The sequence below is a fragment of the Bombina bombina genome, chromosome 6 (assembly GCF_027579735.1).
Source record: "Bombina bombina isolate aBomBom1 chromosome 6, aBomBom1.pri, whole genome shotgun sequence".
NCBI lineage: Eukaryota > Metazoa > Chordata > Amphibia > Anura > Bombinatoridae > Bombina > Bombina bombina.
In genome coordinates, this window is record NC_069504.1 from 423,075,436 (window position 1) to 423,095,274 (window position 19,839).

Genomic DNA, 19,839 nt, shown 5'->3' on the forward strand with positions numbered 1-19,839 from the left:
ACAGCGAACTTTGTCTGCCTGGCAGCTGTTAAATAGAGCCCTATATTACTCTTTAATAAAAGATAACGAGAAGTAAGCAAATAGATAACAGAAGTAAATTGAAATGTTGCTTAAAATTTCATGCTTTATTTAATCCAATTAACTTTAATTCTGCCTTACTATCCCATTAATAAAACACGGATCGTTCCCTTCTTAATATAAGGAGTATTCAATACAAATCGGTTCAAAAAGCAACATGCTTCACAGTTCTGCTGTTTCATCAGGCTTATAAAACACTTAAAACTAATCATGTCTTTATTCATAAAAATGGCATCAAAATATTGTGAATATGTGATTTCATTAATGGGTTCATGTCATGTATGATTATCAGCAATGACCAAGAACCACTGAGTTTATGCTTACTGAAACAGGTTTACAGGTCTGCTGAAACAGTTATATCTCACAACTATAGTAAACTAATTTGAGTAGAATGCAGAGGTTAGCGTTTAGGATTGGCACCTCAGCCATGTTTTCCTGGACACTTATGAGTTATACATGCTGCAGGGTGTACAGGTAGGGACATGAATTTCAACCCTAGACAGCACACAAATAGTGACACTGAGCAGCACTATTCATGTTCCTCTATACACGCCCTGATGCTGTATAACTCATAAGTGTCCAGGAAAACATGGCTAAGGTGGCAACCCTAGTAGCGTTGCAACTTGTAGAGAAGGGAGCTTCACCTTAAAGAAAGTTTCCACCTGCCCACTTTGATAAGAAAACAGACATAACTGAAATTAGCTTCACATGAAGTTACCAAAGAATGTGAGGAAAATATTACAAACTAAATGGTACAAAATGGATTCACACTAACTGCAATCTGCTATAATGAAACATTTTTTTCTTATTTTAAGAATGATGTAAATTAAAATGTGTATAAACTTCTAGCGAAACGGTAACACTGAACTTGCAATATTTTTCTTACTTGAGTTTACCTTTTCATGGTTTTCAATAATAATTTCAACCACAATGTTTTGGAATTTGATATCCATGATGGCAGCTACTGTTTCTTCTTGAGGGCGTAAAAGAGTAGGCCCAAAAACCACTCCTAGGTTGGCAACGGTCATCAAGTTTTGTTTGTGATTAGCAGCAACACTATAATTGGGGACAAAAAAAAAAAAAAAAAGATATTAAATAATGCAAATTCATTGAATAAATTAAGATTAAAAAATCTGAGTAGCTGATAGTATAAAAACAATTTGTATATGAGAATACCACTGGAATCCCCATTTGTTATTACCTTCTAGCTACCTTCAGTAGTTAAAAGTTAAGTTCACACTCATTTTACTCAGTAAAATGGGACTAAGTGGAAAAGTACAACACAAAACAGCAGCAATAACAGCTAAAAATCAATGAAACCTGCTCTACTTTAGCTATCTGAGATTAGCTCTGTAATGAGTGTCATGAACAAACATGGACAGAAGGGCTGCTACTGCTAAAAGATTTTCAACTAACTAAGGGATAGAAAAGTCAAAATTAAACTTACATGATTCAGATAGAGCATGCAATTTTAAGACACTTTTAAATTCACGTCTATTTTCAAAAAGTGCTTTGTTCTCTTGGTATCTCTTGTAGAAAAAGAATATGCACATATCCTACACTAGTGGTAGCTAGCTGCTCATTGTCTCTTGTGATTGGCTACCTATATGTGTTTATCTAGCTGCCAATAGTGCACTACTGTTCCATCAGCAAAGGATAACAAGATAATGAAGCAAATTTGATCATAGAAGTGAAAAGTTGTTTAAAATTGTATGTTCTACTTGAATCATGAAAGAAAATATTGGGGTTTCCTGTCTCTTTAACTATTCTATTGGCCAGCTGTCAGAATGCTTGACGCTGTGATGATTTCTGTATCTACCAAATAAACACACACACCCATAACATATGTATATAATACAAATAATAAGTGAGAAATGTGATTCCCATACCAGCAATTATTGTGATAAGAAAACAACATTTATGCTTACCTGATAAATTAATTTATTTAATAAATAACCCCATAAAGTATGAAGTGGCATTCAGTGATACACAAAGAAGTAAGTAGTCCCAGAGATTCAATATTATAAAAAGTTTCCTATTCAAGTATCAGGTGCAGCTCCTCTCCAATCAGTATAGGGTTAACCATCAATCATTTGAAAAATCATGCAAAAAAGAAAGGGTGCTCTAATGATGCATTAACAACAATCAGATATAGCCTACAAATGTAAACTAGAAGCCTCCCAGCAAGCTGTCCTCTTGGTATTGCTGGCCTCTTATTTATAATAAAGCCAAACACAAAAAAGCACACTTCAATGGTGCATTAACTTATTTACAGACAATTAAAATTAGAAAGCAAATAAACACACAATGTATGTGCACTATTTAATTATTTGCCTTCCATACTAATTGTCTGTAAATAATTTAATATCATCAGAACAACCTCTCTAAGACTAAATGTTCAACAACACAAATGGAGAAACAAAGTAAATCAGGGTGAAATACTAGGGAACCAATAGGGCATCAATTTGAATAGCCAGTGGATCCAGAAACCTGTCACAAAAACAGCAGCTTGTGATCAGGCGAAAGGCAATGAGATCTATGTCTGTTAGACCAAAATGTCTCACAACTGGTGACTCACAAACCCCTCTCAGTAAGTCAGCACTTCAGCAGTCACCTCACTCTTAAAGGAGGCAAATAAATAACTGAGGATTCAGGGTAGTTGGGTAGATTTAAAGCTCGGTATGTTGGGGACAGGAGGTGTTTTCCTCCTACCAGTGGACAGGATGGTAACTTCCCACATGAAATGTCTCGTGGGCATCTGATAAAAGAAAACAATGGTAGTTCTGTACAAAGAAGCTTATTTGCTTGATAACTTCCATGGGCGGTTTATAAAAGATCTAGTGCAGTGTTTCTCAGCTCCTTTGCTCATGTACCCTTAACCCCTTCACTTCTGGCACTTTCAGAGAAGAACTTGCCCAAAAAATGCCCCCTCGTGAAAAAAAATGCCCCCCCATTTCATTCGTTCTGGAGCCGACCCTGACTACTAGTCCTGCAGAAAAAAAGTTCCTTAACCCAGACACCATAGAAATAATGGAAATCCAAACCAGAAACAAATTCTCTGTAAAGAAAGAGGTAAACGTCTGGAATTAGAAATCATGTCAGCAGACAAGATTATAATTACAATGCACTTTCTAGAAAGAACAGCTAAAGACATATTCTAGCATTAATGAGAGACAACAAAAGAAAGATTTTGCACATCTAAACAGCAAAAGACGTTTAACAAAATCTCACTGGCAGAATCAAAAGAAAATTTCCCAGAAAGACAAAGATAAAGCAACAGCCACATCAGCAAATAAATATCACTGGATTGAAAATATAACTTGCTTGCAAATAAGACCTCCTGAGGAAGGAAATAAACTTCTTAACTAAAAGGACTGTAAAGGCAGAACGATCTTCCAAAGGAATGATAGAACTTATAGCCAGAGTAAAAATGGCCCCAATTGTTTTGGTACTAGCTTCCAAAAGCTCAATAATAGAAGCTTTGAGAAGAAATAAAATGAATACCTAACAGTCTAATTTCTGGATATAATCTCAAAAACAGCAACAGGAGTAGGAAATACACCAAGGGTGTATTAAACAGTATATAACATTTAACTGGTATATCCCCATCTACTTTAGGATCATGTAATCTAAGTAAGAAGTAAGTAAGAAAGAAAGCAAAAATTTGCTTAAAAAGATAATGAATATGCTTAAAAAAAATGAAATAAAAAGATGTCAGTAAAATGATCAGAGGAAAACTCTTGATCAACACAGAAAAAACATCCGCTCTAAGGACACATCAGTCTCATAACTAGAAACATTAAGCTTAGGAGGCTTTGAACTAGAAAAAGGTACATTCTGAACTGGCCTTTTTAAGTTTAGTTGAAAGAGGCATGGCCACCATCATTTCAGCACTGTTGTTCGAATGAAGTTCATATTTTCAGGAGAAAAAGTTGTATATTCTTCCTGTAAAGAACAAACAGAAGGAGCCATAATACCCTTTGAAGCAAGAGCAGTATTAGTAATGGACAGAATGCATTAAAACACTAAAACATTTATTGCATAAGATTGCGGAAGGAAATACCTTAGTATATAACAATATCAGGGCCAGACGGGCCCATTGGGATGCTTAAAGTATTCCCAGTGGACTGCCAGGCCGCATTAGCTGGGGACAGTGGCAGTATACTCTAAGCAATGCAGCAGGTAGGGAGGTCACGCACGGATCGACCTTTGTGCGCACAGCTGCATGCCAAATAGGAGGTAATAAAGAGTGTAAGCAAATAGAGAGGCCACAGGTGGACTATGGAGCAAGTCCATCCCCTTTGGGCACAAATCACATACCAAGGCCGCTTCGCATCTTCAAGCACTAGCAACCACTTCAGCCAAGTTTAAGGTCCACTGCCTGGGCTGAATGAACTAGAAGGGGACTGGATCATCCTGTAAGAGGCTGAGCAGCTCACTGTACGCAAGGTTAAGGGCCAGGTGGCAATTGTAACTACTCAGCTGTATGAAATATATTACAGGCAAACATGGGGTGAGACGATCTAGCAATTATTTTAGGACAAATTTAGCTGTTTTCAATGTGGAATTTAATTAATTAAAATTTAGTACATCAGTGTAAATTCCTAAATCCATTAAATAGATTGATTACCTATATTGGTAAGATTATATATATATATATATATATATATATATATATATATATATATATATATATATATAATAGATATTATATAGATATATGCTGCTCAGTAACTTTGAGAAAAGCAAAACGACTACATTATTTACAATGTTTAATGTATTTTGCAGCTCCCTCTAGTGAAAACTAGAATATTTACATGATGATTACAAATATATATATTATTTTACCTTCATAAAGTATTACACCTTCCAACATAATCTATTCTAAACCAATGACTTTGAAACAGTTTGTAAGAGTAACTAGAAGTAGTTTGTTCATAAAATGGGTAGAACCTGTTATAGATGCATCTGTAAGTAGGGAAAGTATTTTGCATGTTGCTGTGAAAGGAGTTTTTTTGACTGTGGCCTATTTCTACAATAATTACTGCACCATGCTTTGATTACCCTCAGCACTTTGCCACCACTTATATGGCTAATGGGGGTAGAAAAATGCCTTCATCATAGCAAACCCTGAAGAATGTGTTTTTATAAAGTGGTACATGCCAGTTCAGAACATTTGGTAACTATGGAATATTCTGTAAAAACTGAACTGAACAAATAAACATATATCATACTCATAAATATACTTATTATTGATTTTGAAAATTGAAGAAATAACAATGGCACTATATAGGCAATCCCCACCAGTAGTATAATAATACGGTCACACTTCACTAGTTTGGTGTGTGATAATATTTGTCTGTTATTTGTTTTGTGGGTTGGTGCTCTGCATAAATAAATATGAGACATAAAATTAGTGGCTAAGAATTATCCACAAGAAGGTATGCATATAGCACTCTAATGCCCAGACTTGGAAACTGGCATTATTCCTAGGGTTAAAACATAACTTTTAATTAAATCAGTTAAAAAATTAAGTACTCCATCACAGCATTCATACTATTAAAATGTGAAAACTCTGTGTTAAGAGAAATTATAGTTTAAGAAGATGAACTTGGTCCAATATCGGTGGCCTTGTCCTTAATAATAGACACCTTCTTCTGTAATCCAATGTAACATATAGCTAATCAGTTGGTCTTTGAATGAATATACATAAACTAACTTCTAATTAGTTTAAATTAGCACGGTCATTACACTCGATAATCAAAGTGCTTAGTCTAGATATGTGAAATCAAATTCTCCACACGTGTTTCTAAGGGTTAAATACCAGAGTATTGGAGATTTACATATATTTCAGGCTATCTAAATAGGCAGCCTATATGGGAATGGGGAGTAGGCGGGGGTTCATAGATCAGTAAATAATTGGAGAATATGTGATGTTTGGTAAGGTTGTGGCCAGTATATAAATCACTAATAGCTGTACTCTGATGAGTATATAAGTGAATCTTACTGAGATTCTATCACCGCATCAAGATTATGAGTTTAACTACATGCTCCTAATGTCTTTATGTGAGGTTCCTGTGTATCTGATACTGATTATACTGTTGGTCTTTATATATAGACCCTTGATACTTTTATGTCAGGACAAAACTTAGATAACACCACATCTGAGTAGAGTCTATCTTTATATACATACTAATGTTAATTGCGCCTGCATAGACTGGATATTAGAAGGGCAAATGGTTCACTTTTGTGTCCTTGATTCATTGGGGTAAAAATGTTGTGCGTTGTGCTTAGACATGTGTGCTATTACTGTGGGTTATCCTAAAGAGCGAGCTAGAACCGGACATGAATGAGTTGGTATTGGAATTACACTATATGACGCTTGTATTGCGTTATCCTAAAGAGCAAACTTAAACAGGACAAGAATAAGTTGGTATTAGTATCTATATGACACTTATATTGTGCCCTGTATACTAGTTGTCAATTCTATTAGTTTGAAACATTACTGATGTAAATCAGTTAACTGTCTCGAGTCTCGATCGGTTCACTCCCTGTGTATCTCGGGCTGTCAGTCTAGCAAGTGTGGTCGGTTCTGTCTTTTTAATGAGGTGGTCGATGTATAACAGTATCCTACCAACTACAGTCCCTACCTTGGTATAGATAACCTGTGAGATATCACGTTGTCTCTTGTGTCAATACTAATTATAAGTTTACCATCGTATTATTATGCTGACTGTAGTTTATTAATCACTGGTTAAATCTTATTGCGATCATGACAATTATGTTATATTGTCAGATCGATTGAATGAGTACCCATATTAATGTGAACTTAATGCTGAGCGTTATGCTGTTGCACGATTCACTATTAGTGAATATTAATATAATAGCCACCCTGTCTGGAGTCAGTTAGACATTGCGGTTAACACCGTAACAATTGTAACAATAGCACTTCTTGTAGCTCATCACGCCTACTGAGTCTCCCTATTGGTTAGACAAGTGTGTGACACTATTAGTCTTATATTCAAATGACTGGTCAGCTGCTGCTTGGCCCTTTCTAGACTCACTGATTGTTGCTTAAAAATAATGTTACGGCTTATTATTTATGTTGCCCCATAAATGTTTATGTTGGGTCTTTTGCTGTTGTTGCTATGTTAGTGTCTGCGTACGCAGTTATTTGTTATGGGCAGGTGTCTCTGTATGTGTTAAAGGATATATTTAATGTCACCTTTGCAAAATTCACAAGAATTGCATGCAGTGTCAAATATTTAATTGTGACAGAAAAGTCGCTCTTCATCTGCTGCACCTCTCTGCCAATCCCTTGACTGGCTCCCTGTAGCATTCAGGATTAAACGCAAAATTCTGACATACAACGCCCTCAACTGCACTGCTCCCCCTATATCTCAGACCTCCTCCTCTCCTCTCTTGTTACCTCCTCACATTCCCGTCCACAAGATTTCTCCAGACTGGCTCCCATTTTGTGGAACTCTCTGCCTTGCTTCACAAGATTCTCTCTAGTTTTGAAAGTTTCATGTGCTCCCTAAAGACTCTACTGTTCAGGGATGCATACAACCTACACTAACCTTCCCTAATCCCAGTTAATTTCCTCCTTTGTTATCCCCTTGAACCCCCTTAGCATGTAAGCCTATGAGCCCAGCTGTTTGCAGATCACCCTCATAAGAGATGGCTACAACAGTGCTACTCACGGCAGGGCCATCTACCCATTAGATCCCAATAAATGTTACCTTGAATACCAAGCCTATTTTTATAGCACTGTGGAATCTGCTGGTGATCTACAAATAAATGATAATAATAAAAATAATAATGAAATATGAGAAAGTATATAGAATATAATGTATTTATAGACTATTTAAAGACACATGAACCCCAAAATAATCATTTTATGATTCAGTTAGAACAAATGTGCTTTATTATGTTGGTATCCTTTTTTTGAAGGGGCAGCAAAGCACTACTGGGAGCTAGCTGAACACATTTGGGTGAGTCAATGACAAGAGGCATAAGTGTGTACCCACCAATCAGCACCTAGTTCCCAGTATTGCATTGCTGCTCCTGAGCCTACCTAGGTATGCTTTTCAACAAAGGATACCACAAGATTGAAGACAATTAGATAAGAGAGTTAAATTGGAAAACTATTTAAAAATACATGCTTTGTCTACACGCTGTCTTTTGTTTTGTCTTCTTATTTTTTAAACTGGGAGAAAACCAGTTTCAAGCAACATCATGTTTGCAAATATTATCTCAACATATGCCAAGAAATTCAATGTTGCATCAAGCATTTTCTCTTCCAGTGTAACAATGCAAAACAGAATACATGTTATTCAAATAAAAACACTTTTAAATTGTGCTTAAAGGGATAGTAAACACAAAATATTTATTTCATGATTCGAACAGAGCATGCAATTTTAAGCAACTTTCTAATAATTTATTCCGATTATCAATTTTTCTTCGTTCTATTGGTATCTTTATTTGAAAAGGCAGGAATGAAAGCTTTGGAGCCGGCCCATTTTTTGTTCAGTATCATGGATAGGGCTTGCTGATTGCCATCCAATCAGCAAGCACAACCCAGGTTAAAATGGGCCGGCTCCAGCTTCAATTCCTGCTTTTTCAAATAAAGATAGCAAAAGAACGAAGAAAAATTCATTATAGAAGTAAATTAGAAAGCTGCTTAAAATTGCATGCTCTATCCAAATCACGAAAGAAAGAAAAAAATTGGCTTCAGTATCCCTTTAAGGATGGAACAGTATCTAAAATATAAAAAGCTATTTTTTTTTCATTGTGCAATTTAAGTATATTTGCAATAGATTTGTTCTCATTTTGCTGCAGTGAATTCTAATTAATAAACAATAACTTTTATATTTTATACTGTTGATGGCCCTCAGGAAGTATTGGTGCTGGCCAGCTACAATTTAATGAGGTGGTGCTGTTGCTAAGGCGATGCAGATCACCTCTCTCGTATCCTCTGAGCTATACATATTAAGGTCACAAAGTATTTTCTTGTAAGTTTTATTTCCTAGACCATGTACCATTAAGTAGCCATCCTTTAAATGGTGTCTGTTGTCTAGTCACATCACACTGTGAGACAGAGTGACACACTGTTCTGAGCAGAGCCGCCACTAGAAATTTTGGGGCCCCTGACTCAACCATTGATCAGGGCCCCCCCCCCTCCTTTGACATGTGCAATTTTTGACCATACACACACACAGACACACTCATACACTGAAACACACACACACACACTCACACATAAGGATTTACATATAGACACTCTAGCAGACACGCAAAGAAACCCAAACAGACACTTAGCACTTGTTTACATTGAACTGACAAGTAATGAGGTAAACTACAGTTTTGTAAAAAAAGGAGATTTAGAAAACAAAATATGGAGTTCTGATTATCTTTTTGTAAAGGAAGATGACAACTAAATTATGACAACAGCATGCAGTGGCTGAAAGGAAGGTCCCTGAACTGCCTAAACAATAATTTAAAGGTTAAATGGTGGAGTGGTTACTTCCGGAAAGGTCTTGTTAGTCTCAAAGTCTGTAGAAAGATGTGAATAACTAGTAGTAAGGTCAAAATGTCCTAAAAAGGAACAGACAATGGACACACACACACAAACTCAAACTTGCACATACACCCAAGGAAACACTGACAGAGACAGCCTCAGAAAACACACAAAGACATATACACACATACACACACAGAGACACCCACAGAAAACACACAAAGACATACACACACACAGAAAGACATACATACACACACCCTCACTGAGACATCCACAGAAAACACAGACATACATACATACACACAAACACCCTCACAGAAACACCCATAGAAAAAGCTCAAAGACATATGCACACACCCTCACAGACATCCACAGAAAATGCACAAAGACATACACACCCACCCTCACTGAGAGACCCACAGATAAAAAATACATACACATAGAGACACAAACCAAAGCACAAAGACATAAACACATACACCCACAGAAACACTCACAGGAGGAAACATTTATGCACCTTGCATCCCCTAAATCAACAGTGTGTGACATGCATGATAAAAAAAAATGCAGAAATTAAGAGATCACTTTTTAAAGAATCATATTTGTAAATGTGCAAACAAAAATAATTCTGTGAATTCAAAATTGTACATGAGCTGGGTAGATGGCTAGATGAAGAAAAGTACCTTTAAAAGGTTGACATATGTTTGTTTGTTTTTTTCCCATTTTCCCCAACCAAGAGCACCACTTCAAATATAGTGTACAAATTTTCCCATCTGTCAGCTGTACTTATGGATTTTGAAAATGCTGTACTCTATATGGTCTTGGTGGGACCATAAGCTGTGGTACTCATACCATTAGATCTGGTTAAATGCAGGATTTAGGCTTGTTGGTATGTATTTCAAAACTAAGTCAGCTGTAGTGTAAACTGAACAGTTTTAAGTTAACCTGTCTCATTTCAAACACTGAGCAATCTTAGTCAGAGTATAAAATTTTATGCAGATGTAAAAATCTTAGATAAAATGCCTCCTTGCATCTGGAAAGTCCTTGCATAAAGGGGCAGTAAACTGGAATGTTATATATATATATATATATATATAAAATGCATATCTGCCAAAAGGGCATCCACCATTAAATATAAATATAGAATTTCTACAGCATTGTCAAATAATCATAAATACACTGCTGTTAAAAAAAAAAAATGTTTTTATGGACCCCTGGCCCCACCATACAACTACTACCACACTGAAGTTACAATCCAAAATTGCACAAAGAAATAAAAAACATTTGCTAAGTAAGTCCTACCTCCTCTTCAAATGAAAGTGATCTGCCGTCTGACTCAGGCACACACTGTACAAAGTGCCAAGTCTGTCTCACACTGAGCATAGTGGTTTAGTGCAAACTAAGAAATCCTCTCAAATGCTAATACTTTACTACTTGTAATAACATTTCCCATGATCAATTAGCACTCTGCTGTAGTACCCACTGGTGGCTGCCAAAATTAAAAAAAAAAAAAAAAAAAATTTTTTTTTTTTTTTTTTTTTTTTAGTTCTTGCCTCATGGGGCCCCCCTGGCTCATTGGGCCCCTGACAGGAGTCACCCCTGTCACCCCCTGATGGCGGCCCTGGTTCTGAGTGTCTTCTCCAGATAACACTATGAATAAATATTTTAACACCGTGAAAGGGAGTCAAGAATGAAATTGGGTTGTAGGTGCCTTTATAACAACAGTCTCATCTGGCATTTTTTTATTACTACAAACCAATATAATTTATTTCTGAAAACAAATATTGGTGTAAGGAGTATCCCAGTAATCTCCTTGAGAAAAATGGGCATGTGCATTCTACAGACTCAACGGAAAATAAGGCTGGTATTCACATTTTTCCAGGGATGCTTTTTGTTCCCAGTCCGGCCCTGAACAATATAAATATACTGGTAGTAAAAATGTTCAAATGACCCAGCTTCAAAGACAGATTTAGGGACAGAGTAACTCCATAACTGCAAAAAAATAAAATAATAATAATAAAGTTAAATGCAGAAAACAAAGTTAAATGATAATATCCCCATTAAAAGAGATCTTGAAGAAAGGGAGACACTTACCCCTTATAAAAAAAAACTCTTAAAAACTTTTTTTGAATTTGAAAAATCACTAATACAAGACAAGTGCATCTTGCATCTAGACAGCACACTTGTAAAGGGATGTCATAAATAATAGAAAGCACACTATCGACGTCTGTCAAAAAATGGACGCACCTGGAAAAAACAGAATTTATGTTTACCTGATAAATTACTTTCTCCAACGGTGTGTCCGGTCCACGGCGTCATCCTTACTTGTGGGATATTCTCTTCCCCAACAGGAAATGGCAAAGAGCCCAGCAAAGCTGGTCACATGATCCCTCCTAGGCTCCGCCTACCCCAGTCATTCGACCGACGTTAAGGAGGAATATTTGCATAGGAGAAACCATATGTTACCGTGGTGACTGTAGTTAAAGAAAATAAATTATCAGACCTGATTAAAAAAACCAGGGCGGGCCGTGGACCGGACACACCGTTGGAGAAAGTAATTTATCAGGTAAACATAAATTCTGTTTTCTCCAACATAGGTGTGTCCGGTCCACGGCGTCATCCTTACTTGTGGGAACCAATACCAAAGCTTTAGGACACGGATGAAGGGAGGGAGCAAATCAGGTCACCTAAATGGAAGGCACCACGGCTTGCAAAACCTTTCTCCCAAAAATAGCCTCAGAAGAAGCAAAAGTATCAAATTTGTAAAATTTAGAAAAAGTGTGCAGTGAAGACCAAGTCGCTGCCTTACATATCTGATCAACAGAAGCCTCGTTCTTGAAGGCCCATGTGGAAGCCACAGCCCTAGTGGAGTGAGCTGTGATTCTTTCAGGAGGCTGCCGTCCGGCAGTCTCATAAGCCAATCGGATAATGCTTTTAATCCAGAAGGAGAGAGAGGTAGAAGTTGCTTTTTGACCTCTCCGTTTACCAGAATAAACAACAAACAAAGACAAAGTTTGTCTGAAATCCTTAGTAGCTGCTAAGTAAAATTTGAGAGCACGAACTACATCCAAGTTGTGCAACAAACGTTCCTTCTTTGAAACTGGATTAGGACACAAAGAAGGCACAACTATCTCCTGGTTAATGTTTTTGTTAGAAACAACTTTTGGAAGAAAACCAGGTTTAGTACGCAAAACCACCTTATCTGCATGGAACACCAGATAAGGAGAAGAACACTGCAGAGCAGATAATTCTGAAACTCTTCTAGCAGAAGAAATTGCAACCAAAAACAAAACTTTCCAAGATAATAACTTAATATCAACGGAATGTAAGGGTTCAAACGGAACCCCCTGAAGAACTGAAAGAACTAGGTTGAGACTCCAAGGAGGAGTCAAAATTTTGTAAACAGGCTTGATTCTAACCAGAGCCTGAACAAAGGCTAGAACATCTGGCACAGCTGCCAGCTTTTTGTGAAGTAACACAGACAAGGCAGAAATCTGTCCCATCAAGGAACTTGCAGATAATCCTTTTTCCAATCCTTTTGAAGGAAGGATAGACTCTTAGGAATCTTAACCTTGTCCCAAGGGAATCCTGCAGATTCACACCAACAGATATACCAAATTATGTGGTAATTTTTCTGGTTACAGGCTTTCAGGCCTGAACAAGAGTATTAATAACAGAATCTGAGAACCCTCGCTTTGATAAGATCAAGCGTTCAATCTCCAAGCAGTCAGCTGGAGTGGGTCGAACGGACCTAGAACAAGAAGGTCTCGTCTCAAAGGTAGCTTCCATGGTGGAGCCGATGACATATTCACCAGATCTGCATACCAAGTCCTGCGTGGCCACGCAGGAGCTATCAAAATCACCGACGCCCTCTCCTGATTGATCCTGGCTACCAGCCTGGGGATGAGAGGAAACGGCGGGAACACATAAGCTAGTTTGAAGGTCCAAGGTGCTACTAGTGCATCCACTAGAGCCGCCTTGGGATCCCTGGATCTGTACCCGTAGTAAGGAACTCTGAAGTTCTGACGAGAGGCCATCAGATCCATGTCTGGAATGCCCCACGGTTGAGTGACTTGGGCAAAGATTTCCGGATGGAGTTCCCACTCCCCCGGATGCAATGTCTGACGACTCGGAAAATCCGCTTCCCAATTTTCCACTCCTGGGATGTGGATAGCAGACAGGTGGCAGGAGTGAGACTCCGCCCATAGAATGATTTTGGTCACTTCTTCCATCGCTAGGGAACTCCTTGTTCCCCCCTGATGGTTGATGTATGAACTTGGCCCTCGCTAGCTGAGGCCAAGCTTTGAGAGCATTGAATATCGCTCTCAGTTCCAGAATATTTATCGGTAGAAGAGATTCTACCCGAGACCAAAGACCCTGAGCTTTCAGGGATCCCCAGACCGCGCCCCAGCCCATCAGACTGGCGTCGGTCGTGACAATGACCCACTCTGGTCTGCGGAAGGTCATCCCTTGTGACAGGTTGTCCAGGGACAGCCACCAACGGAATGAGTCTCTGGTCCTCTGATTTACTTGTATCTTCGGAGACAAGTCTGAATAGTCCCCATTCCACTGACTGAGCATGAACAGTTGTAATGGTCTTAGATGAATGCGCACAAAAGGAACTATGTCCATTGCCGCTACCATCAAACCTATCACTTCCATGCACTGCGCTATGGAAGGAAGAGGAACGGAATGAAGTATCCGACAAGAGTCTAGAAGTTTTGTTTTTCTGGCTTCTGTCAGAAAAATCCTCATTTCTAAGGAGTCTATTATAGTTCCCAAGAAGGGAACCCTCGTTGACGGAGATAGAGAACTCTTTTCCACGTTCACTTTCCATCCGTGAGATCTGAGAAAGGCCAGGACAATGTCCGTGTGAGCCTTTACTTGAGGAAGGGACGACGCTCGAATCAGAATGTCGTCCAAGTAAGGTACTACAGCAATGCCCCTTGGTCTTAGCACCGCCAGAAGGGACCCTAGTACCTATGAGAAAATCCTAGGAGCAGTGGCTAATCCGAAAGAAAACGCCACGAACTGGAAATGCTTGTCCAGGAATTCAAACCTTAGGAACCGATGATGTTCCTTGTGGATAGGAATATGTAGATACGCATCCTTGAAATCCACCTTGGTCATGAATTGACCTTCCTGGATGGAAGGAAGAAGTGTTCGAATGGTTTCCATCTTGAACGATGGAACCTTGAGAAACTTGTTCAAGATCTTGAGATCTAAGATTGGTCTGAACGTTCCCTCTTTTTTGGGAACTATGAACAGATTGGAGTAGAACCCCATCCCTTGTTCTCCTAATGGAACAGGATGAATCACTCCCATTTTTAGCAGGTCTTCTACCCAATGTAAGAATGCCTGTCTTCTTATGTGGTCTGAAGACAACTGAGACCTGTGGAACCTCCCCCTTGGAGGAAGCCCCTTGAACTCCAGAGAATAACCTTGGGAGACTATTTCTAGCGCCCAAGGATCCAGAACATCTCTTGCCCCAGCCTGAGCGAAGAGAGAGAGTCTGCCCCCCACCAGATCCGGTCCCGGATCGGGGGCCCGCATTTCATGCTGTCTTGGTAGCAGTGGCAGGTTTCCTGGCCTGCTTTCCTTTGTTCCAGCCTTGCATAGGTCTCCAGGCTGGATTGGCTTGAGAAGTATTACCTTCCTGCTTAGAGGACGTAACTTAGGTTTATTTTTGGTCTTGAAAAGACCTATCCTGAGGAAGGGCGTGGCCCTTGCCCCCAGTGATATCAGAGATAATCTCTTTCAAGTCAGGGCCAAAGAGTGTTTTCCCCTTGAAAGGAATGTCAAGCAATTTGTTCTTGGAAGACGCATCCGCTGCCCAAGATTTTAACCAAAGCGCTCTGCGCCACAATAGCAAACCCAGAATTTTTTCGCCGCTAACCTAGCCAATTGCAAGGTGGCGTCTAGGGTGAAAGAATTAGCCAATTTAAGAGCACGAATTCTGTCCATAATCTCCTCATAAGAAGAAGAATTACTAATAATCGCCTTTCCTAGCTCATCAAACTAGAAACACGCGGCTGCAGTGACAGGGACAATGCATGCAATTGGTTGTAGAAGGGAACCTTGCTGAACAAACATCTTTAGCAGACCTTCTAATTTTTTATCCATAGGATCTTGGAAAGCACAACTATCTTCTATGGGTATAGTGGCGCGCTTGTGTAGAGTAGAAACCGCCCCCTCGACCTTGGGGACTGTCTGCCATCAGTCCTTTCTGGGGTCGACTATAGGAAAACAATTTTATAAATATGGGGGGAGGTACTAAAGGTATACCGGGCCTGTCCCATTCTTTACTAACAATGTACGCCACCCGCTTGGATATAGGAAAAGCTTCGGGGGGCCCCGGGGCCTCTAAGAACTTTTCCATTTTACATAGTGGTTCTGGAATGACCAGATAATCACAATCATCCAAATTGGATAACACCTCCTTAAGCAGAGCGCGGAGATGTTCCAACTTAAATTTAAAAGTAATCACATCAGGTTCAGCTTGTTGAGAAATGTTTCCTGAATCTGAAATTTCTCCCTCAGACAAAACCTCCCTGGCCCCCTCAGACTGGTGTAGGGGCCCTTCAGAAACCATATCATCAGCGTTCTCATGCTCTACAGAATTTTCTAAAACAGAGCAGTCGCGCTTTCGCTGATAAGTGGGCATATTGGCTAAAATGTTTTTGATAGAATTATCCATTACAGCCGTTAAATGTTGCATAGTAAGGAGTATTGGCGCACTAGATGTACTAGGGGCCTCCTGTATGGGCAAGACTGGTGTAGACGAAGGAGGGGATGATGCAGTACCATGCTTACTCCCCTCACTTGAGGAATCATCTTGGGCATCATTTTTACTAAATTTTTTTATGACATAAAATACATATAGTTAAATGAGAAGGAACCTTGGTTTCCCCACAGTCAGAACACAATCTATCTGGTAGTTCAGACATGTTAAACAGGCATAAACTTGATAACAAAGCACAAAAAACGTTTTAAAATAAAACCGTTACTGTCACTTTAAATTTTAAACTAAACACACTTTATTACTGCAATTGCGAAAAAGTATGAAGGAATTGTTCAAAATTCACCAAAATTTCACCACAGTGTCTTAAAGCCTTAAAAGTATTGCACACCAAATTTGGAAGCTTTAACCCTTAAAATAACGGAACCGGAGCCGTTTTTATATTTAACCCCTTTACAGTCCCTGGAATCTGCTTTGCTGAGACCCAACCAAGCCCAAAGGGGAATACGATACCAAATGATGCCTTCAGAAAGACTTTTCTATGTATCAGAGCTCCACACACATGCAGCTGCATGCCATGCTGTCCTCAAAAACAAGTGCGCCATACCGGCGCGAAAATGAGGCTCTGACTATGATTAGGGAAAGCCCCTAAAGAATAAGGTGTCAAAAACAGTGCCTGCCGATATAATCATATCAAAATACCCAGAATAAATGATTCCTCAAGGCTAAATATGTGTTAATAATGAATCGATTTAGCCCAGAAAAAGTCTACAGTCTTAATAAGCCCTTGTGAAGCCCTTATTTACTATCTTAATAAACATGGCTTACCGGATCCCATAGGGAAAATGACAGCTTCCAGCATTACATCGTCTTGTTAGAATGTGTCATACCTCAAGCAGTAAGAGACTGCACACTGTTCCCCCAACTGAAGTTAATTGCTCTCAACAGTCCTGTGTGGAACAGCCATGGATTTTAGTTACGGTGCTAAAATCATTTTCCTCATACAAACAGAAATCTTCATCTCTTTTCTGTTTCTGAGTAAATAGTACATACCAGCACTATTTTAAAATAACAAACTCTTGATTGAATAATAAAAACTACAGTTAAACACTAAAAAACTCTAAGCCATCTCCGTGGAGATGTTGCCTGTACAACGGCAAAGAGAATGACTGGGGTAGGCGGAGCCTAGGAGGGATCATGTGACCAGCTTTGCTGGGCTCTTTGCCATTTCCTGTTGGGGAAGAGAATATCCCACAAGTAAGGATGACGCCGTGGACCGGACACACCTATGTTGGAGAAAACTAATGTGCATCAAAATACACGCATGAAAATGCTGAAACGTCAAAAAATTTATGCGAATAAAAATAAACATATTAACACTTTAAAAGGGGAAATATTAAATAACTGCCCCACGCTATGTATATATATATATATATATATATATATATATATATATATAAAACAATTTATATATAGTGATAACCAAAAAGGCTTATTGAGGGCCAAATAAAAAAAAATATATAGTACTTACCCAAAGGCACTCTTCTGCCACTGGAGGAAACCAGTAGGAAGCAAAGACTAGCATAGGAACTAGAATAGGATTACATCGACAAACCTACAGACAGAGGGGCAAAGGACAAGTCCCTGTGACCCCCATGGCAAGGCTTGTGAGTAAATCCCCACTGGTGAAATATAAATCACTTCCGATACTCCAAATGCATCCCTATGACAAACACTGTACTATGAGGGGAGACGGGCCTCAACTCGATCTGAGAACCCCTATCACTGAAGAATCAAATGCACATCTGCATTCTTCGACCACCTCCAGCAGAGGCAAAGACAAGTCTGAGGTACTGGTGAGTTCTTGGGGTTTGGGAATCATTGCCTCCTCCTGTTGGTAGGGAAGAGTAATTCCCAGGAATAATGGATCATGAATTTTCACCGCCTGTACGAAAGAAAGGGCAAATGAATTTGAATGCCCATGATTTTGGAATAGGATGTCCAACAAACTCATATAGGTGTGATGGTCAGTTCTCCACATACTTTTTGCAACATAATGTATATTAAATTATTTTTTCAGTTTTAGTTCATCAAGATGGATTCACTTAATCTATGCTTATATTGCACAGTGGAATATTGTGATACTAGATACAAAATCATCATCACAACAACATATAAAATACAAAAATATTTTCTGCAATAAGGCACAAAAGTAAATTAAATGCACAATGATATATTTTAAAGCACATTTAAATATGTTTCCGCAAATCATAAGTGCTGGTCATGCACAAGGGAACTCAAGAAAACATCTGTGTTATTTAAACTATCCTGTTATGCATTTCAAATGCTACATTATGTCCCTTTTTACTATATGGTTCACAATTAATATCAGATATCTTTACACATAAGAAGGACAACGTGTATGTGGACACAATATTGAAAGCATATAAATATAGTCTGTTTATAAATGTCTTTCAAATCACCTTTAAGAAAATGACTACATCTTCCTAAAAGTAAATGTTCAAGGACACCCATTCATAGGAAGATTTAAATGAAGCTTATAAATGGTCTCTGTTTTTCCGTCTCAAAATATTTGTTTATAAAAGACATTCATCAAACAGGTACATTACCTACATAAAGCCACCAATTGTTAAATGGTTGGCAGTAAGTTCATAAAAAATATCAAAAAGTATCTATAGCTAAACAAAAAGATGATTATGAGTGTGTAGCACAGAAGTGCCAGATGGAACAGGGCAGGGAAGCTGAAACTATAAACAGAAGCCATTACAGATCACACTGCAGTATTATCTAATACGGCTATAGAGCTTGCAGATATACACTTCTCATTTTTTATTGTTGGAATTGCATAACTATTTTTACAACATTTATTTTAAAAAAAATATATACCATATGCTTAGTAGAAAAAATATGAAGTTAGTTATAAACCGAGAGCTGACTTTATTAGGAAGCACAGTAGGCAGCTGTAATGTGCCAGTCTGGCTGCCCATGTGGTTCCAGCCGGCATTACTCTCCCCCTTGTCTAATGCAAATCTGTAACCCTGAGCACCAGAGATCTAAATAAAAGTAATGCAACTAAACTGCAAACTATATGCTAAATTCACTTACAAAATAATAATAAAAAAGTAAAGTCAAAATTAAACTTTAAAGGGACATGAAACCCCAAATGTTTGTTTTTTTTGTGTGTGTGTGATTCAGATAGAGACACTTTTCTAATGTAATTCTATTATCAAATTTGCTTTGTTCTCATTGTATCCTTTGTTTAAGGGATACCTAGGTAGGTAGCGTTCACATGTGAAGCACTTCATGGCAGGGAAAAAGTGCTGACATCTAGTGCTCTTGCAAAGGAATATCATTCTTGTAAAACTGCTGCCATATAGTGTTACAGAAACGTGCCCACTCCTGAGCTTACTACCCTGCTTTTCAACAAAGGATACAGAAAGAACAACAAAAAATGTTAGTAGAAGTAAATTGGAAAGTT

At 38.4% G+C, this 19,839-nt stretch overlaps 1 protein-coding gene across 2 annotated transcripts in view; it reads right to left on the reverse strand.

Annotated features, from left to right (window-relative positions):
- The window catches only part of ARHGAP26 (Rho GTPase activating protein 26), a 1,495,203-nt gene that overhangs the window by 444,156 nt on the left and 1,031,208 nt on the right, over positions 1-19,839 (reverse strand). For both annotated transcript variants that reach the window (XM_053717161.1, XM_053717160.1), the window contains exon 18: positions 975-1,134. In XM_053717161.1, coding sequence (XP_053573136.1) covers positions 975-1,134 — 160 coding nt within the window. The remainder of the gene's footprint in view (positions 1-974; positions 1,135-19,839) is intronic.